The sequence below is a fragment of the Heloderma suspectum genome, chromosome 3 (assembly GCF_057233095.1).
Source record: "Heloderma suspectum isolate Gila_16-S chromosome 3, 16-S_ref, whole genome shotgun sequence".
Classification (NCBI taxonomy): domain Eukaryota; kingdom Metazoa; phylum Chordata; class Lepidosauria; order Squamata; family Helodermatidae; genus Heloderma; species Heloderma suspectum.
The window spans coordinates 329,451,623-329,473,043 of record NC_139460.1 but is presented as its reverse complement, the minus strand read 5'-3'; the positions used below and the strand labels follow the sequence as shown (position 1 = coordinate 329,473,043).

The following is a 21,421-nucleotide window of genomic DNA, read 5'->3' as shown; positions in this document are numbered from 1 at the left end:
GGCAGAAAAGATAATCAAGGCCACAGCCATTTCATGTTACAGGAAGGCGCGAGAGGCCTCCCAGCACGGAAAGACTCCTGATCTGCAAGCTTCCAAATGCCATTCAGCCAGCACAAGACGAGGGGGCGCCTGTGTTGCCTCCAGAGCAGGGGCTGCAACGTGGCTAGCAACACAGCGCTTCCAGGCGGGCTGGAGAACGTCAGCTTTCAGATGAGCTGTCACTGGCTAGCAATTCTCCCAAAGACAACAACCGCGGAACTGGTCAAGCAGCAGCACTGCTTGAAACAGGAATGGACTTCAAACCCGACATTCTGACCATATTTTTGCACTTAAAAGGCTCAGGTTTCATCAGTAATGACAAGACATTGCAAACAAAATGGATACAGCTGGCACTCTTGCCTTAGCATTCTCAAACAGCCTCAGAACTGGTTGGCTGGTCCCAATTCAGCCAATTATTTTCTCATATAATTTTTAATGCAAGTGATGAGCACATTGTCCAGCATGACTAAAGAGCACATACACAAGCAGGGAAACTTAATATTTTTGCACCCTCCTGTTTCCTAGGGGCTCTCAATGTACACTATTGGCCAATGGAGATCCACTGTCTTTGCTGTGTGAACAATTTGTCCACATACAGGAGATCAGAGTAAGTGCTTCTATGTACATTGCTTGCCTTGGTTTTGTCTAAGAAATTGCACACTGGTCCTATGAGACCTGCAGAAAGATCAGTCAGACGCTGGACAATGCATTGATGCAGGACAGTGAGATGTCTGGGAAGCACATCCTATACGGAACAGTTTAAAGAGCTGGATCCGCTTAGCCTGGAGAAGAGAAACTAACAGGGAGATGCAACAGTGGTCTTCAAATATCTGAATGGCTGTCATGCAGAAGGTTGAGCAGATTTGCTCTGTTGCTCCAGAGGGCAGGAGTAGAAATGGCAGGAAAGCATATTTCAGCTAACCATTAAAAGAAATTTTATAATGGTAAGAACTGTTCAGCAGTGGAACAGACTGTCTTGGGAGGTGGTGAGCTCTCCGCTGGGAGTATTAAATCAGAGGCTGGACGGCTGTGGTAACTGCATCCTGGGTCGGACTAGATTACCTGCAAAGTCCCATCCAACTCTATGTTCTATGATTTCTGTGCTTGTTGTCCTCATGGAAAGAACCAGAAAAGGAGGACGCACCTGGGAGTCTCTGGCACTGCCTTTCTTTCCGTAAAGCAGATACTAGCTAGGACAGAAACTTTGATTCTGCGGAGGTCGCTGGGAGGGGTTGCTAACAAGATGAAGGAAGCAAGTTTCTGGACCCAGAGACATCCTTGGGGGCAAAGGATCATTTAACATGCCAAGCATTGGCTAACATGTGTGGGTTACTACATTTTTCTCTACATCAGGAGGGGATGTTTTCAGGCTATAAAAATATTCAGAGCTTTTATATGCAATGATCATGGCCAAAGCTTTTATATGCAAAGCAGAAGTAAAGAAGTGGCTATACAACTATTTTGTTGCTGTTGTTGTTGAACACATTTATACCCTGCTCTTCTGCACACTGAACCCTGAGGAAAGCTCAAAAGCAATTAACACAATACCATCACAATACAACTGTGAAAACAATTAATTAAAAACATCTTTCGAACGTGCAGTCATTAGAAGTAGTGGAAGAGCGAAAGATTTAACAAATGTTAGGAAAAAGATCCTGTTTTTGTCTAAAAAGGGGGCAGTCTAGAGTGCCAGGGCCACCATCGAGGAGCCCCCGCTGCCCCCTCATGCTCCCATCCAGTGTGGAAGAGGCAGCCTCCCCAGGCATTCATCTAAACATGGCCAAGGCAAGACGTTCCTAGAAATATCTCCAAAGACAGATCCGGCCTGTTTGCGTCACGCAGCGGCTGTGATGAGGCAGCGTGACCAGCACATTCTGTCTCCACAAGGCAGGAACCCGACAGACCTACTGCTGCTCCAGCCACTAATGTATTTTAATGTAAACTGCTTAGATATATATATATTTTAATAGGGTAATCAGTATATGAATTAAATAAATAAGCAAGCAAGCAAACGTGGCCTTGGATCTGTCAGAGAGCCTCCCCTCCCCACCCAACTCTGAGTTTCCTCACTATTCCAGTTCCAGATTCCACCACTATGTTCAAAAATTCATCAACATTCACTGGGCTGGAAAGATATTTCAAATTCCGAGCGTCAAGAGTTTTGTCCTTGCTCTGAGAGCGCCGTTTTCTTTTTGTGCTCAAACTGTGTGACCACCCCGTTTGGCTAAGCTGAAATGGCACATCGCAGCGTAACCACCTGTGCCTGTGAGTCTTGTTATCTCGAGACAGCTCCAGCCTTCAAGGCCAGAGTAAGACCCAGTTAACTGGGACTGAATGACCTCAGCTACATTCCTGTGTGCACCTTCCCCCCTCCGTTGCAGGGTTTGAGACGCTGCAGCAGCCTGCAATCAGCCCCCTGGAACCTTCTCTGCCTTGCCGGGGCTCTGAGCATGAAAGGGAGAGGCTTGGAGCTGCCCAGTTGACTCCATCTCCCTGTGCCAGCTTGCTCTCAGGCTTGTCAGCTCTTGGTTCATGGATGGGGCCCAGTCCTCTTGGGACACCCATGCTCAGGCAATGTCTAGGGGACAGTTAGGTATGGCTTTGCTATTTTTGCACGGAGCATTGTTCCAAAGGTTTTCTCTGATTCTTGTCCATCTTTTTATCCCATTCACCTTTTTATATACGTACATAAACTGCATTTCTCCCTCTAGAGCTGTGTGTGCTTTCTTCCAAGTAAACTTCAGCAGTAAATTCAGAGCCTTCTGCTTGGCTCATTGCTACCGTCTAGAGCGTCAGGCCTGAGGGCTTGACAAAGAGGGCGCCTACTGGGACCGAAGTGTGTCCAGAAAGGCCTGAGAGCTCCTGGCCAGGCTGAGGAGGATGTGTGTGTGGTGGGGGGGGGGGGGCAGTCTACCGGGCAATTGTTTTTCCCTGACTACACTGCAGGGAGTTTGGGCAACTCCCTCTCTCCCTTCACTCTGAGGCACTAAAGAAAGATGTATAGGAGGCAGGATCAAAGTCTAGGTACAAAGACCTAACTAGGGTGGGAACCAGCATCAAGTATTTAGCTGCCTGGGATCTCTATATGCTGGCTACTTATACTGAGGAGAAAGGTGCTTTTCAATGGCTGCACTAAGGTATTTTCACTGATACACCCACAACCCTGCCAGAGCAGGGTGCAGCAAGTAGAATTGGGCCTGGACTAGACTAAACTGAGGATTACATCCCGACTCATTTGCGAAGTTTACTGAATTTTAGTCATTTAGAGAGCCAGTGTGGAGTAGTGGTTGGAGTGCTGGACTGGGACTCGGGAGATCTGGGGTCTAGTCCCCACTTGGCCATGAAGCTCACTGGGTGACTTTGGGCCAGTCACTGACTCTCAGCCTACCCTACCTCACAGGACTGTTGTGAGGTTAAAATGGAGAAGAGGAGGATCATGTATGCCACCTTGGGCGCCTTGAAGGAAAGGCAGGATATAGGTGTAATAATAAATAACATATAATAAATAATGTATTTTAAGTATTTTATACTGCCCTTCAATCCTGTTCTTTGGGCAAGCCATGTGTGCAGCCTAACCTCCCCCCAAGATTCTTTTATGGCTGAAAAGCTGCTCAAAACATGTTTAAGGGAGACAGGGATTCCGAACATAACAAAGGGAACAAATCACCACGTAATGATTCACAGCTAAACGTAAGAGCTGCTTCTATTGAGAAGAACACAAGATGATTTGTGCTGGATCAGACCAAAAGTTCATCTAGTCCAGCATCCTGTTCAGTGGCCAAGCAGCTGCCTCTAGGAAGACCACAAGTAGGACATGAGTGCAACACCATCCTCCTGCTCTTGTTCACAGTGGGTCTACAATGGCACCTGTCTCACAGGGCCATTGCTGGACATTTCAGTCACTGTGCCATGAACTTGCACTTCTCCTCTTGCTCTCAGAGGGAGATGTTACATTCTGTGCAGATCATACTAACTGGCAAACCAATCAGCCTTTATTAAAAAGCTGCCCTGAATGTGTTATATCAGGGGTGGGCAACTCTGGGAGATCTGGGGGCCGTCTTTGTGCATCTCCCCGGTCCTCCCATGAGCTCCCCCCGCCCTGCGGGTGCCCAAAACAGGCGGCGGCAGGGGGGGATTAAAAAAATAAAAGCAAAATGGCATCTGGAGCTGCGACGGAGCGCCTGAAGTGTTAACATCAGCTTGTTTGCAAGCTAATCTTGACCCTTTTGGAATGCTGCGGCAGCTCCAGGTGCCATTTGTTTGCGAAAACAAAAAAAGAATTTTGGGCGAGGCGCACTGGGGGGGCTGCAGGGCTCACATGAAGCCCACCTCTGCTTTACATGCTCAAAACATAGAGCCTTAAGAACATATGGAGGGCCTTGCTGGATCAGACCAAGGTCCCATTTCCAGTAGCCAGCCAGCTACTTCAGAAAGCCCACAGAGGTATGCATAGATAAACGTCCCCCTCTGGATAGTCAAATACAAGCTAGCAGAAAGTTCTGAAGTATAGTCGAGTACAGGTCTTTCCCACAATCAACATCATTTTTGTGGTCAAAATTAAAACCACATAAATCACAGTGCCATGAGGAAGCTGAATCAATTATATTATTGGTGCTCTTACGAATAATGCATTCCAAGATCAGTGCTAGGGCCCATAACCAAAGTTCAATCAGGGATTCATTCACAGCTAACAAATCACAGAGTTTGATTAGATGGGGCTGGGCAAAGAAGAATTACACAGCACCCAGTGCCTTTATTTTGTTTTTAAGCCATCACCTTTCGTTTCTGTTGGGAAGAGCCTGGGCCATATTGGTCAGCGGCTCTCTGCGCCTCCTCTTCATGCTGATGGATTTGCTGCTGCAAGAGAATGAGTTCGCCAAGAAGACCCTGCCGCAAGTTTACAATAAGAAGGAGAAGGAAAAAAATGGAGGTGAGGGGAGCAATAATGTCAAACCAAAGGGTGCAACACAAAGACATGTGCACGAAAAGAAACAAGTGGCGTGGCTCAAACAGCAAAAAAAACAAGGAGCTGAACAGAAACCAACATGCCAAGAGCGTCTGTTTTTTAGGAACATTTAAGAATTAAAGTTAAAGAAGCCTTAAACTGCTGGGTCAAGACAAATGTGCTTTGAAGGGATTAAGGTCCCCCCTGACAGCTGTCACAGATGCCCATAGAAATATGAGACATAAAGCATGAAAATGGGGGTCGTCTGCAGAGCGCTGAAAATGTTCAGTTCTGCTCTGAGTGCACCAGACTTCATATTTATGACTTGCCAGAAAATTATCACTTGTGCTAAAGCTTAATCCACCCCCATGCAGTAACCAAAAAGCTTTGTATAATATGGAAAGCTTTCCCTTCTCACATGCCAAGATCATGCCTATGGCATTTAAACTAAAAATGCACATCTTCACGCCAACTCAGTTATGCCACAGATGTACACAAAACATTTGACCCAAGCTGTGCAAATATGTACAATTTTCATTCATTTGAATGCTGTTAAACAGCCATATGACTAGAAAACTACTTTAGAAGTGGAGCACCAAGGAACATGGTACAAAAAAGCATAGAAACAAGAAGTTACACATGAAATTTAAATTCACACCACTGGGAGATACATTAAAACAGAAAGTGGCAGCATAATCAAACCCAATATGATTGAAATGGTTGGAATTATAAACAGAATCTACAAATTCTTATTGCACTACAAAATTAGTTGTGTTGGTGCACTACAAGAGAGAGTTTTGCTTCACTGGTGGCTGCTCTGAGCGAGAACCTCTCCTCCATTAATACTCCCTGTCATCAAAAATCAGATAACGTTATTGTGACAGCTCTACCTTTGTGTATAGACTTTTACTGAGGTCACCTGCATAAACCTCGCTAGGTGTCCATTACTTATATTCTGCGCTGGAAGAAGATCCTGGAATTAATTTATCCACCTCATTGGCCAGAAGAGGCACTAAAGGCCCAAGCGGAGGCAACAAACACAAAGGGACAGGAATGGGCTGATGAAAATAAAGAGTGGCTTCAGCGTGTGCACTCATGTGCATGCCTAATTAGTATCACATTTTCATTCAAATGGCTATATATGCATAATTTCAGTTATACGTAACGGCTGGCTTTCTCAAGAAAACAACAGTTCTGGAGTTCAGTAGGGCTTTGGAAAGACCTTCCAAGTGTCCATCAAAATGAGATGACAGGTGCACAGCCTTTCTTATAAGATGCTAAGAGCCAGCCATTCTCGAGGAGACTTCTGAGGTACAGCAGCAATCCATGCTCCCCATCCTCTTTTGCTGCTTCCCTAGTGCAAAGTCCCAGACTGCCAGTGACTGAGAAAGTGCTACAACAGAATTAGCCCAATCAGCTGGGCACAATGTCGAGTGAAAACATGAATCATGCAGTTTCACACTGGGAAAATGGCAGCTATGTATCTGCAGAATACAAGTGTAAGCTAGAGAACATTTTATGGGGACCAAGCATGTAAACATCTCACTCAAAAACCAGAGGAATGGGGCTACTAGACTGTCCACTGGTAAAATGAGAATAGGTGCAATTCCTCAGCAGCATCATACAATCTATACCCTATCAAAAGCACTGGCGATGGTGGCATTCTCAAATTACCTGTGCTGGCAAAGAGCAACCACAGCACATGAGTGGCTGGGTGACCAGTCAGATGGGCGATTAATAAATAAATCAAATAAATAAATAAATGAGCGCGGCAGCCAAAATGCAGTTTTCTCCCATGACTAGGAATGCAATTCAGAGAAAGGTAGCCATGTGCTCATGACTCACTAAGTTTCACTGGACTGAGGTATATATGAGTTCCTCTGGGCAGCAAATATTATTCCCTCTTTCCCTTTGGAAGAAACACATGTCTCTACAAACAACCTAGGAGCAAATTTAAAGTTCACCACTCAACTCTTTTTCTCAGTGCCAGCATATCATCTCCATTTTTGTTACTTCGGTTATTATGGAGCGCTCATTACGAGTAAGGCACTGTAGCTATTAGCAGTGAAGAGACAGCAATCAAGGCTACACTGGGATTGCTGGGCGGGGGAGTTAAAGTACCCCTCACACCCACGACCCATACTGTCATGCCCACACAGGAGGAATCCTCCTCAGAGGAAGAGCTGGAGCTCCCAGAAACTGAAAGCCCCCTGATCAGTCACTGTCACCAGACCAGGAGGACCCTGGGACCTCAGAGGAGATGGCTGCAGGCCCATCCCTGCCAGGGGAGGGGACTCTGCCCTGAGGCAGAGGCTGAGCAACCCCTTTCACCTCAAGCAGCAGGCTAGTGGGGCTCCCGTGAGAAGGAGTGCCCCCTTGCAAAGGAGGATTCCTCAGGAGAAAGCAATTCCTCAAGAGTAATGCTCTGGCCAGACAGCTCTAATGTACTGCAGCTGAGCTCTGGGTGGGGGTTGGCAGGCCCTGGTGATAAAAGCGTGTAGTGTCTATCTAGCCAGTGCTGGAAACAATGCTATTCTTTCTGGTGCACCGTCTTCTACCTTGCCTCCTGGACCTTGCCCTGTGATTGATACTCTGTGCTACTGACCCTTGGACTCTGCTTCTGGACTGTGTAACGTATCTGACTGCCTGTGTTTTGACCTCTACGTGCTATCTTGACCACTCCTGCCTTAGCCTGCTCCCACGTATCTGACCGCTTGCCTGCGCTTCGACCTTTGTCTGCTATCTTGACCTCTCCTGCTTTAGCCTGAGCCCCACTGGACTGAAACCATTTGTGCATTGGAACATTTGCCTGTTTCGTTACCTTGCTTTTTGGTAAGCCCCTTCAATCAGGGTCTGTTGCAGCCAATACAGGACACCTATGAATGCTGCTGTCCTTGCACTGCTAATGGGAACAGCGATCATTACCCCACCACTCAGCTGAGCACTGATCAGCTGGGCAGCAGAAAAAGTGGGTGGGGTGCCACATGTTGCCACCTGCGGTACAGAAGGATCTATGGAGTGATTTTGCTTCATAGAAGACTAAAAAAAATATTAGGGGCTTTTGCTATCTGTTCCATTTAGAATCACAACTCAGATACATCACTTGAATTTAAGGTATATTTGACCTTTTGATGGGCCAATTTATCAGGGCAATTTCTCCTAAGCAACCTTGCAGGTCAATGAACAATTGCTTAACTGCAACTGCACTAATTTCAGAAATATGACTGTCAAAATGCAGTCATAATAACATTTTATTTTATATTTATTTACATAGGTATTTTAAAGCTGCTTTTCTGCCAGAAAGGTATTCAAAGCAGCTGCCAAGATTAAAATAAAAAGGGGAGATATAAAAACTTCAATGCAGAGCAGTACAGTCTCCTGACAGCAAAACCAGACCTCCTTTTCCACATATGGATACAGCACTAGCAGACATACTGTAAAAAAGACTATACAGATAACTGTGCTTGCATGCCTACGGATATGTTATTTTTTAAAAAGCAAAACAAGTGATTACCCAGTCACAAACATTCTGCAGGGTTTGCCCTACGATCTTGCTCTCGATAAGGATGCTTGCTGCCCCCCTCGCCCTCAACACTGCCCCTGTGCAATTCTCTGTTGGCCCAGCTGCTGTGTTTTCTTATGATACTGTGGACATACATATCAGGTAAACTGCCAGGAGGCACATTGGGTGTGGGCAGCCCCACGCTGAAGTCCAGTCAAGTCCAGCGATGCTACTCCTCTGCCCAAGGAGACCCCTGTGCAGCATGCGGAGGCCTGGGCTCAGCCCATGTTGATCCTGGGCCCATCTGGACTACAGCACCAACACAAGCAGCTGCCTGCAGAGTGAGGCCAGCATAATATATTCTCACTGCACACTTCTCCTGTTTTGCCCATGGACCTTCTCCTGCCCTGCCAGTTGAATGCTAAGACACTGAGATGAAGGGGTGGGAAGCCCAAGAGGATCCAGAAAACCAAGAACCGAGTGGAGCTATTTGGGCTATTTGCTGTTTTACTAAAAACAGAATAATCTAGAAGTAAACTATGAAGTGTCACAGGCTACTCAATGGCTACAGAGTCCTGCAGAAGGCTGGAAAGGGCTAAGTCCATCTTGTGAGGATCCAGGTATAAAATAAACTCAATCTGACTATACAAATCAGTCTTGAAACTTGCACAGAGGTGGTGCCCTGTTACTTGTCCCAATGACTTGATGCACTAAACGTGAATCCCAAAGAATCAAGCCTCAAACATAGTACACATGGCCCTAAACCCGTCTTCCTCAACGTGGTGCCCACCAGATGTTTTGGACTATAACTTTCAGTATTCCTGACCACTGACCATGCATGCTGGGGCTGACGCAGAAAGCCATGTTCATTTTAGTGCATATGCTTTGACTTTGCTATAGAGGATCTGTCTGCTGTGGCTTTCAACCCCTGGTTCTTAGCAAAGCCTTGTTCAGAAGAGTGGACACTTCCTGGCTGGTTGGATAATTCATTCTCAAGTATACTGGCATACACGCGCACACACAGGTCAAGCATGCAAAAGACCAGACCAACCTGCCTCCTCTTAGGTCAGTGCAGCTCTAGAAACCAGCATGTGGCTCCCTCCACCCCCACCCCCCTTGCAAAGTTGAAGAATACTAAAGCACAATCCCTTCTCTCTTTGGGGGCATTTTTTAATTGTTTGGGACATTCGAGAATGTGGGGTTACATGATCTGGCCTACTCCCTTTTCTTCTGATCTTCTGGCATTCAGGCTAAGCAGCAAAAAAAAAAAAAAAAAACCCTTCCTGGGCTTGGTGTAGGCTGCCACCTTAAGGATAACTGTAGAATTCCCTTCCTCCAGAAATTCAACAAAGTCTGAGCTTGGGCCCTTTCTGGGAGTGCTAAAAGGCCCACCTTGCCTAGGCTGGCATTGAACAACATGGGTTAAATGGGAAGTCATTTTAGTTTGCTTACACACAAGTTTTTTGGTATTTTAATTGGTAAAATACCTTATTTTATTATTGCATTTTTAAAGCATAGTTACCCATTTGAAAAATGGAGCATGTTAGAAATTGAAATACACAAGTTAATATTTTGTGATCAGGAAGTGATTGACGCATTAGAAATTTAAACAACATTTTTCTTGACTCAAGGTGGCTTATTTGGACATTTAAGATTTAGACATGGAAGGTTAAAAATTGCACTGTACGCTAACTTTGCCTGCCTGAGTTTTTCAGGCAGATGTATTCCACTGATTTCCGACATGAAAGAGAGCAAGCATGCCCAAACCTTAGTCCAGGGGTGGGCCACCTGTGGCTCTCCAGATGTTTTGGCCTGCACCTTCCATCTTCCCACACCATTAGCTGTGCAGGCTAGGGCTGATGGGGGCTTGGGGCAAAGTACCAGAGGGCCTTGAAGTGCCCACCCCTGCCTCAGTCTCTCCTTTGCCCGTGTTTGTTTCTGGCTCACACACACGCGTCTTCTTCACAGCTTACCTTCTTGTACCGTTTCTCACTCTCACTCCCCTGGTCTGTAGCCCTGAATGCTGTATCCCCTGAAGAGCCTGGGAAGGAAGAGGAAGGACTCACACAATGTGGTACATAATTTGAACAGAACAAAGACAACCACATGAGTTAAGCAACAAGTTGTCCCTGCCCCTTTCTTTTAATCAGCTCAAGTTTCTCCCCTGGGATACAGAAATCTCTCTAAAAGGATCTCTTTCCTAAAGCACAAATATAGTCAGATCTACCTATTTGCTGAGGTAACGAACATACAGCCCAGTACTCAAAATGGCCAGGGCACTGTAGCATTTCTGCTGATGGAGCAAGAGCGAGCACTGAAATGCCCACCACTGAGGCAGGCTGGAGGGCACAAAGGGGCTGCCTCGGTATGGCAGGGACAGGGCTGCCATCTGTCACTCTGCAGACTGCCAAACTCTTCAGCAAAGTATCTGTCTCTATGCAAGCAACTGGTTTTTTTAAATGAAAGATGCACAAGAAGCACTGATCTTCTACTCTTCCTTGGGAATTCTGTTTACTTCAATCGAAACAGAGAATGAACACAATGTATAATACTAAAAAAGAGCCATCCTACTTCGCAGAACTGAGTTTACCGAGAACGGCTCCACAGTGTTCCGAAATCATAAAAACTATTCCATCTTAACTGATGAAACTATTCCCTTCTATTCTTGCTGGCATTTTTTAAAATTACCATTTTTGAGAAAGGGGAGGAATGTTAAGGGACAGTAAAAAAAGTGCTTTTTACACACCTAACAAGAGAAGTAGATCAGAAGCTCCTATGACTTCACTAACCAAATTGTAACCTGTGGAAAACCAGCAAAAAAAGGGGAAATAAAAATTATAAATATGAACAAATGGCAAAGCAAATGCGAGACGCTTTGGTCTCATACACTGCAAGGGCCACACAGACACAATGGCAAACTTCCCGAACATGGTATGCCAACAGATACAGACAGGTGGGGTGAAAATAATTCACAGTGAGGTTAAAATTACATCCCAATTTTTAAAAACCTATAGTGCATAGGAGGGTCTCATCTACTTGTCATTGGTTTCTAAGTACATCCCTTCCATTCAGGCCCAATCAGAGTTACTGCTCCGTACCGCTCTCCCATGCAAAGAGCAACTGGTAAAGACAATGCAAATAGTACTGAAAGATTATCGGGAGAGATGGCTGCCTGGTTCCTGCTGCATTCTAGCACCATGTGGCAGAAGCCATCTAATCCTAGAACAAGAAAGGTGAGATAGGCAGAGCCTTGGAAGTGTGAGAAAGGGGCAATATGATGGGAACGGCTTCAAATGCTGTGCCTGAGTAGGAAAGTCTCTGGCAGCCACTAGGAAACCAGAAGAGCCCCTGCCCATGCATGGTGCCAGGCTCAGATCTTCGCGTTCACATTTATGTGGAACGAACTCACCATTTCGGGTGGAAATGCATATTGGGAAGTGATAATTCAGCCCCAAATCATGTTAAACATCAGAAAGGGTACATTGTAAAAAGGGGCACAAGGATCACATGCTGGCTGACAAAGAACAAAAACACTTACGATGCTCAGTAAAAAAAAGGGGCTAGATTTGTCAGCTGAAACATGCTCACAAACAGGAACTGAGCTAAGCCAAAATGGGGCCCTGACACCTAATGTTGAACTAGGAGTCGAAAGAAAGCCACCTCTTCCAGCAGAGAATGGAGTATCCTGGGAGAGGCTAGCTGGCTGAAACTCTGAAGCACTTCACACTGCAACATTTCGTTGCAGGTCTCACTTGTACCAATAAGCCTAAAAATCATTAAGTCAATTAATTTATTCAACTCACTAAAGATTAAGAGGACTGAAAGATTACAAAATTGTTCCTTTGCAGAGTTTACATATCTTGTCTTACTAAACACGGTGAAAAATGCCCTTACCAGGTGTGACGAAACCCGTCAGTGACCTGATGCTCTCTCCAATATTGTCAAAGTCGGGCATCAGCTTAGCAAGGTCTTCTGAATCAGGAAGCGCTTTTTTAAGTTTTTCTAGAAGAAGAGGCCAGGGAGAGAATTGGTCACTTCTGGATTTTGGGAACTATAACCGACTGTCACCTCAGCTTTAACCTGGACTGCTACATTCAACTTTCAAGTCTGAAAGATTATGCTTTTGTGGAACACATTTCAAATAGTACTATTACAGAAGATTTTCATATTATTTCTTAAAATGAAACACCATACTGTAAGGATACATGGAAAGTCCTCTAAGGGCACAAAGAAAGAATTGTGTGGGTATTTCAAGGCCCACGGTCAGCTTTTAAATACACTTCACAGGCAAACGCTTTACAATTTTTAACATATCCTGTGAGGCGGGTTGCTGAAACTCTTTTCACAAAGGGAAAAATGAGGCTGGGACAGTAGTGGCTGCAGAGATGTCACATAGTTGAACCTAGACCTCCAGTCTGCTCACTGGGCAAACAAGTTCCTGAAATTATTCCAACCTTGCCTGCTGCTGGCACCAGCAAGTCCAAGCTTGTTTCTAAGCAGATGGCAACAAGTCAGTCGATTCCAATTCCGTATACTTCTCATGCAAAACATGGAATGTGCCTAGCTGTGGCACAACTGAATCCTTGGAGCCCCTCCCCTCCAAAGGCACGACTGACTCCTTGGAGCCCCTCCTCCTCCAAACTGGGGAAAAGTTTGGCTTCCCTGGCATCCTATTTGAGAGGAGCAAGATCATGGGGAGACCAGCAGGAGGCTGGTTGAAACCAGTGAAGCAATCAGAGGGTGAAATCCAAGGAAAAAGGGAGCCAAGACACACAGGTCAGGAAGCACCGACTCAGCTGGGGAAACGCTGCAGAATTGCTCCACGGGGGAAGGCTGAGAATGGGCAACACCCCTCCTTGAACCTGAGCAGGGCAGCAGTTCTATGTGGCAGCTGGTGGCAAACCTAGCCCAGGAGTGCCTCACCAGCCCAGGAGTCAGGAGCACACCTCTTACACTAGGCCATGAGCCTGGTACCCTCCAGATGTTTTGGACTTCAATTCCCAGGATTCCTGACCATTGGCCATGCTAGCTGGGGCTGAGGGGAGTTGAAAGCCAAAGTATCTGGAGAACACCAGGTTGGGAAAGGCTGATCTATCAATAGGGACATCATTCTGTCTTTGTCATGGTTTCCTCTCTCTTCCCCCTTTTAAAAAGTAATTTGTTCTTTTTTATTTGCTGCTTTAAAGTTGATCAGATTATCATGTTTTGTTGCTGTATAATGTCTTTTAGGGAAAAGGTGGGCAACTTGTGGTCCTCCAGATGTTGTTAGACTGCAACTCCCATGATCCCCATAGCTATGCTGGCTAGGGCTTATGGGACTTGCAGTCCAACAAGCTGCCCACTGCCTTCTGAAATATACTTAGAAGCTTTTCCAGAAAAAAGCATTATGCATTTTCCTCATTATATCTGATATTCGAGTTCAGCATGAATTTGACATTAGAAGCACAACAAAAGTCAAGCACCCACCAAAGTCGACATATTCATCAAGTTCCCATATGAAGTCAGGTACAATCCACTTGTACTCGCCGAGATCAGGTAGCATGTCCTTCCATTGGTCAAATGTCTTAAAATAAAAGCCAGAAAGGTATCAGCAAGCTTTGGCATTAGTTACTATGATGAATAAGACAAAACTGCAACGTCTGCAACATCTACTCCCTCCCCTCCGCTGGCTTTGCCACGGAACCCCTGTGAAGTCTGGTCCATTATATTGATGTACCAAGTAAGCCGCTGTTGCCAACTCATTTTTAAAAGTTGTCTTTGAGATTGGGAGCTTCACAGACAGAACTGACAGGAGGTGCACGTTAACTGAGAGGAGGCTAGCAAGGAGCCTTGACTTGGGATCCCAGAGTTTTCCAGTCTGGGGCTGACTTTATGGGACCCAACTCAGTTTAGATAACTGGCCTGTTACTTGCCAGGAATGAATCCGAGAGCGTGCAGATGTCTGGCAGCTCAGATTCAGATTGGGAACAGCCAGAACAGTGGGAGGCACCCTCCCAAGTGAGCCCAGATAGGTAAGGCCTTCTTTCCAAGACCCTGATGCACAGATGGCTCAGCCTGAATGCCCCCCCCCCATTCCTCCACCATGAGAACCCAGGATTCAGACGAGAAGGAGAGCAAGGGGCGTGACTTGAGGGACGCTAGGGTCCATTGCAGAGTGAAGCGGGAAAAGTTAGAGGTGGAGCCCAGATGCTCCACCAGGTTGGCCGCTCATGAAAGGAGGGAGCCATCCTAAGGGAGGAGCATCCCTGCGAAGCTAGTCTGGCAGAGGAGTTCTTGCCCAGACTGCTGGAAACTTCTCTAACTTCCACTTCGGCTCCTCTATTGAAATTCCTCTATTGACATTTGTAGATGTGTGGATTAGCTGTTTTGCTGCAGTCTGAGAGTTTCCTAAAATCTGCATTGGTAAAGAAGCTAGTCATTAACTAATAAAGTAGTGAGCCTGAAGCCTTGTTTCCTGGAGTGTGTTGATTGCGAAGGGGGAGGGCAAAGGGATGTGGCGAACTCCATGCAATGGGTGCTGGTGCCCTCATGGAGAACTCTGAGGCTGGGAAAGCCAGGTAATTCTGCATTCTGTCCATCCAGAGGACTGGCAAGCAAGGATAGCAAGGGCATGGAGGGTACACTTTCGGCCATCACAGCTAGCAGCCCTTGACTAAGTGTTTGCTAATCCTTTTAACAACCATTTATGCTATCTGCACCAAAGTGGCCTGGAGCAAGGAGTTCCATAACCTGCTTACCCTCCTGATTTAATCCTGACATGTCTCAGTTTCAGGGCGTAATTGTGTGAGAGAAAACATAAGGTTTCTCTACTGGCCTTTAACCTCTTGACATCGCTCATGACTCCACTGCTCTCATTCGGTGTGTCCCATTCAGTGCTGCCGCAACTGCACTTAACAAGACCTAAGGGAGCCCCCCGTCCCCGGAAACAGCAGCATCACTCCAAAGGCTTTCCCCCTTCTATCCACTTTTGGCATGGAGCAGAAGGAAGGCCAGGTACCCTTTCCTACCATCGCATCTAAGATCACTGAGGATGAAAAGTCAAAACTGCAACAGCCTAGAGCAGGCTTCCCCAATCTGGTACCCTCCAGATGTTTTGGACTACAACTACCATAATCTCTAACCACTGCCCATGCTGGCTATGGCCATTGGGAGTCGTAGACCAATCAGGGCACCAGGTTAGGCAAGGCTGGCCTAGAGAAACAGAACTAGATGTTCTAGACATCCAGCTCCATGCTGAAAACTCTTTTCCCCAGTGGTAGAATGAGAAGATGGCAACACAGAAGGCTGGAGCGAGGAGAGGCACGTGAAAAGGGAGAGGATGGGCTAATATAAGGTGAGCAAAAAGGAGTGAGATCAGAAGTGAAGACCAGAACTTTCCCTCCCTGAAAAACACTTATTCCTCCAATCCATTTGATGGGATATTTGTTAGTAATTTTATAAGCCGCTATTGCTCCCCTCTCACTTATGTTTTGTGTAAGACTTGCTTCATAAGATGAAAGGCCACTCCATGGATAAAACAGCTGTGTACTCTCCACTGCCAAATCATTAATTCTTCAAAGGACAACCCCAGACTGTACCGGTTTCAGGAACAGGCAACACACAGAGCAGATGACACAGAACAGTTGCTACTGTAGAACTAAGTACCTTTTTGGCTGTGTAGCCACCACCAACAGCAGATCCTAGGACAATATAGCGAAGTTTCAGAAGCCTTGATGCCACTCTGGCCAGCCAAAAGTTCCTATGGGGTTGGGATCCACACTTTACAAGGAGTTTGCTGTTGCGCAAGGGAAGATGATTAAGAGTGGAGAAGTGCTGCACTGAGATCTGTGACGGAAGCCTTTGGAACTTGGATACTGGATAGCGGGAATGATGAATACTTCGGGAAACAAGATGCAGCTTCTGCAGCGTCGACTTCCCTCTTGCTCCGTAGGTCCCATTTGCTAGGTTTTGACAGACACTGCTGAAGGAGAAGACAGCAAGCTTATTTGCACAAAGCTCTGGCCTTAGTCAGGATTCCAGGCTCCTCCAAGGCTCAGACGCCAAGAGTCCCACCCGCAGGCTACTCCTCAAAGGGCGGTCCTCCCTTCAGCGTCCCGCTCTGAGCTGCCACAGCTGTCCCCTGGGCACCCCCTGATGATCCAGGACACAGCATGGGACCTTCAGAAGCAGGTCGCAAGGGGTGGATGTTGAACGACACACAAACGGCCCCAGCCCCAAAGCTTGCTGCCCCAACAAGTAAGGGCAAATTCATACGGCCATCATGGCACATGTCTGGTGATTTCTGAATCTGTGCTGAAGCCATTATCTGCTTCCTTCTCATGAACACAGACCCTGGGTCACTGTCCTCACAAACCTTCACTAAGCACAGACTGGGGTGATCAGCAACTTGAACCTACAGCGAAACAAGTAGGTGACTGTTATATAAGATCATCTATGTTCATGGTGGCTACACAGTATAAAGAGAAGATGCTGAAACCCACATTCTAACAGCAGCAGAGCGGCTATTAGGACCTAAGCAGTCAGGAACAGTGCAAGTCACTACTTCAGTGAGACCATCACTGCAGAGCTGCTGCACGCAGGACACCAGACTTGAGAAAGAGGCACACACACCCAGTGGTTTTGCTACGTATCCTGAAAGTGAAGATTACAGTATACGATGTTTCAAGCCAGGTGAAGAGTGAACCAAACACAGATGAAAATGAAGCACTAATAGGCAAGGCAGCCCTCTTTCTTCCAAACTCCCCCATTTTAAAGTGAGACTGCAACATTGCTTAAACCCTTCACTCTCACATGTGCAACAGGAGTAATACAATGGGATGAAAGAGCTGGCCACAGAAACTGGAGCACTAACTTTTAATTAGTGGGGGCTGGGCTCAGTGGTAGGGCACCTGCTTTGCATGCAGAAGGTCACAGGCTCAATCCCCGGCATCTCCAGGTAGGGATGGAAAAGCACTTGCCTGAAGCCCTGGGGAGCCGCTGCTGCCAGCCAGCGTCGACAGCACTGGGCTAGATGGATCGGTGGTCTGACTGGGTAGAAGGCAGCTTCCCAGGTTTCTAGTTATGTATTGGAAGAAACTAAACAGGTGACATGGGACTGATGAATGAGCCTTTAAACCAGTTCATCGCTGCAGAAACGCAAGAAAGCCAATATTGGGAGCATTGCACTGGGCTTTGGCAGGAAGGAAAAGGAAAGGTTCCCCCTGTGCAAGCACCGGGTCATTACTGACCCCTAGAGGGACGCTGCTCATGCTGGCATTTTCATGGCAGACTGTAGCGGGTGGTTTGCCATGGCCTTCCCCAGTCGTGACTGCCTTTCCCCCAGCAAGCTGGGTACTCATTCTACCGACCTCGGAAGGATGGAAGGCTGAGTTGACCTGAGTCGGCTACCTGGGACCCGGCTTCCGCTGGGATCGAACTCAGGTTGTGGGGAGAGTTTCGGTTGCAATACTGCCGCCTACCGCTCTGTGCCACACGAGGCTCTTGGGCTTTGGGAGACCTGGATCTAAATTCCTCATTACAAACTTAACTAGGATGCATTGAACACATCACTATTTCACAGCTTCCGTTTCCAAGCTGCAAAAGATGAGTATAGAAAATTGAAAACACTCCTTCAGGATAGATGAACTAGGTCAGGGGTGTTGGACTTCTTTCAGCCTGAAGGCTGAATTCAGTTCTAGAGAAGCTCTTGGGCCCATTCCAACAGTGGTCAGGGCTGAAAGCAAAAAGGGGCAGAGCCCCAAGCCCCAGCAGATTCTACCTTAAAGCTCTTATTGCCAGCAATTAAGCATCAGGGGAGGCAGTTCAACCTTTTAGAATGGGGGAAAAACACGGAAAAGCCGGGAAACAACTGAACTACCGGCGAAAGTGGGGAAACATGATGACCATCTGGGGAACCCTGGAGGACCAGACTGGGTCCCCGGGCGGGCCAGAGGTTCAATATCCCCGAACTAGATTAACCCCACTGGCTTCTGCAAGCTCCCGTTTCTACCATTCAATTTGCATCCCTCATTCTCTTATAGAGGGACTGTTATCTTGAATGCTGATGGGTGTCAGTGGTAGGCAACAGCATATATGACATTAGAGGAATGATCAACAGGGTAAATGAGCCCATAATGACAATGACTCGCACTATTAGATGGTACAATTTCTCATCTGAAGATATAACACTACTGCATAAACAATAAAGTGCAGTAATAAGTGGACCACGAAACTGTTTCTAGGAGGCCTGCAAGAGAAGGTTAGACAAAGCTTTCAGGGTTTCTTGAGTTACGAAGAATGCTCTGGTTGCCTCGGTGAAAGGGTGGGCAACTTATGGCCTTCCAGATGTTTTAGCCTACAACTCCCATCATCCCTCACCACGGGCTATGCTGGCTTGGACAGTTGCCCATCCCTGTCTTGGTGGATGACCTACACCGAGAACTGGATGTGGGGAGTGCGACTCTATTAGTTCTCCTGGACCTCTTGGTGGCTTTTGATACTATTAAACGTGGTATCCTTCTAAGCTGCCTGGCACAGCTGGGCCTCAAAGATACTGATTTCCAATGGTTCTGGCCCTCTCTATCAGGCCATGTCCAGAAGGTGGTGTTGGAGGATTACTGCTAGGCTCCATGGCCTTCGGCCTACAGTGTCCCACACAGTTCTATCCTGTCCCCCATGTTGTTTCATATTTACTTGAAACCACTGGGTAAAGATATTTGGCACTTTAGAGTAAGGTACCACCAACGCTAATGGCACTCAGCTCTATGGCCCTTTGTCACCCAGCAAGCCGTCAAAACCCTCGAGCACTGCCTGGTTCAATAATGGGCTGCTTGAGGGTGAATAAGCCAGAGTTAAACCAAGACAAGACAACGCTGTTGTTGGTCAGAAAAAAGCCTGGCTCCTCGGGGCCTGGCACTCAACCTGCTCTGGAAGAGGCTGTACTCCTCCGGAAGGATCAGGCCCACAGCTTGGGAATGCTCCTTGGTCCTACACTGTCCCTGGATCTTCAGGTGGTGGCGGCAGTGAGTTTTGTTGTTGTTCTGGTTGTTCAGTCGTCGTGTCCGACTCTTCGTGACCCCATGGACCATAGCACGCCAGGCCTCCCTGTCCTGCGCTCTCTCCCGGAGCGTGCTCAAGTCCATATTCATTGCATCGGTGATGCTATCCAGCCATCTCATCCTCTGCCGTCCCCTTCTCCTGTTGCCTTCAATCTTTCCCAGCATCAGTGTCTTTTCCAGAGAGTGCACAACTATGCTTGGTGTTCCAGCTGCAACCCTTCCCAAGCCGGTCTGATCTGGCAACAGTTATCCAGGCAGTGGTTACATCACGTTTAGACCACTGCAATATACTCTACCCGAGGCTACCCCTGAATAGCGTCTGTAAGCTTCAACTGGTACAAAATGCATCAGCTAGGCTGCTAACTGGTGCATGATATCGGGACCATATTATACCTGTCCTGAAAGACCTGCACTGGCTGCCAATCACTTTCCGGGCTCAATTCAATGGGATGCCGGTCTCACTTTGAGCCTGCCTGGCTCGTAAACTCCCCAGGACAGGCCCTTTTGAAGGCACCATTACCCACAGAGGCTCGCCTGTGGTGCACATCTGCAAGGGCTTTTTCCTGCGCTGCCCTCAGTTCGTGGAATACGCCCCCTTAAGAACTACGCTTGGCCCTGCTACCTTGGCTTTTAGAAAGGGTGCGAAGATGGATCGTAGGCCGATTCCACTCCCCGCGCGACCCGCCTCTAGGGAGGGCGGCCATTGTCCTTCACCGCAAGCTGCAACATGTCCCGGGCCAGTTCTGGCACAGCCGCCTCCCCTGCTGCTGCCCAGCAACGGGCGCTCGGAGGCAAGGCGTCGCTGGCCCGCAGGCAGCGCAGAGCCGCCACGACCAGCGGCCACGGAGCGGCAGGTCACGGCGTCCTCAGGCAGGGCGGCTGGGCCGGGCCCCCGGGGCCCAGCAGCTTAGCTCGGCTCGCGGCACACTTCTCCGCTCCGCGCGCACGCCCGGCGAGAGGGCGGCTCCGCGCGGGCGGGGGCGCCCCCGAGGCCCAGCGGCCGGCCGCAGCCGCGGAGAGCGGCCGCCCGCCCGCCCAGCTGCCCCGCCGGGCCTCGCGCGCAGCGCCTTCGGCGGGGGCCGCCCCGCCACGGCGGAGCCGCCGGAGCCCGCGCCTCGGCCCCGCCGCGAGCAGCACGCCCGGCTCTCGCGCGCGCGGGCGGAGCACAGCCCCTCGCCCGCCCGCCCGCCGCCGCCGCCGCCGCCGGCCCGGCCCAAGGGCTGGCGGGGCCTTCCGCCGGCAGAGCGGGGCTCGGGCCCGAGACGCGCCCCGCGCCCGCGCCCCTCGCAAGCGGAGCCCCAGCCGCGCTCGCTCACCAGGCCGCCGCCGCCCGGGCTCGCCACATCCCGCTGCGTGGAGGCCGCGCGCCCGCGGAGCCGCGCCGCCGGAGTCCTGCCGCTTCCGGGCCGCGGCACGGCGCCGCGCGGCGGTCCGGCAGCCAAAGCGCTCCGGCGCGGCGCCGAGTTCCGGGGCGGGAGGGGGCGCCCGCCCGGCAGTGCGGCCCGCGCGCCTCCGCAAGGGGGCCGCTGGCCAGGGAGGACGAGCCGGGGCGGCCCGCAGGTGCCGGCGGCGGTGTTCGCGGGGGGACAGATCCCGGAGGCTGCCGCTGCTCAGACGAAACAGGCTCTGCCCGAAGGCCGCCCACCTTCCTTGTTTTGTTCCTTTGTTTCTGTGTCGGCCCTCGGTTGAGAATCGCCGCCGTGGTTTCCGATCATGCAAGAAAGCAGCCCAAAAACATGTGCAGCAGAAATGGAGCACAGCCCAGAAGACCTGGGAACATAAAAAGGCCTTTGCCTGGTGCCTGACAGGCGGCTGCACGGGTGCCGGGGCCGGCTCACGCCTGCGCGCCACAGCCAAAGCGGCCGCCTCCCCGCTGCGGCCTCCCCGTTGAAGGAGCCG

The 21,421-nt window shown here is 48.8% G+C and overlaps 1 protein-coding gene across 15 annotated transcripts in view; it reads right to left on the bottom strand.

The window, feature by feature from the left end:
* OPA1 (OPA1 mitochondrial dynamin like GTPase) overlaps positions 1–20,947 on the bottom strand; it is a 76,357-nt gene extending 55,410 nt beyond the window's left edge. For 2 of the 15 annotated variants that reach the window (XM_084847836.1, XM_084847841.1), the window contains exons 1-7: positions 20,839–20,947; positions 16,131–16,446; positions 13,953–14,049; positions 12,381–12,488; positions 11,233–11,286; positions 10,460–10,527; positions 4,816–4,926 (exon numbers count right to left, since the gene is read on the bottom strand). In XM_084847836.1, the coding sequence (XP_084703962.1) occupies positions 4,816–4,926; positions 10,460–10,527; positions 11,233–11,286; positions 12,381–12,488; positions 13,953–14,049; positions 16,131–16,446; positions 20,839–20,867 (783 nt within the window). In that variant the 5' untranslated portion in view covers positions 20,868–20,947. The remainder of the gene's footprint in view (positions 1–4,815; positions 4,927–10,459; positions 10,528–11,232; positions 11,287–12,380; positions 12,489–13,952; positions 14,050–16,130; positions 16,447–20,838) is intronic. The other 13 variants (XM_084847842.1, XM_084847848.1, XM_084847838.1 and 10 more) reach the window with 9 other exon arrangements.
* Between the last annotated feature and the right edge of the window lie 474 nt (positions 20,948–21,421).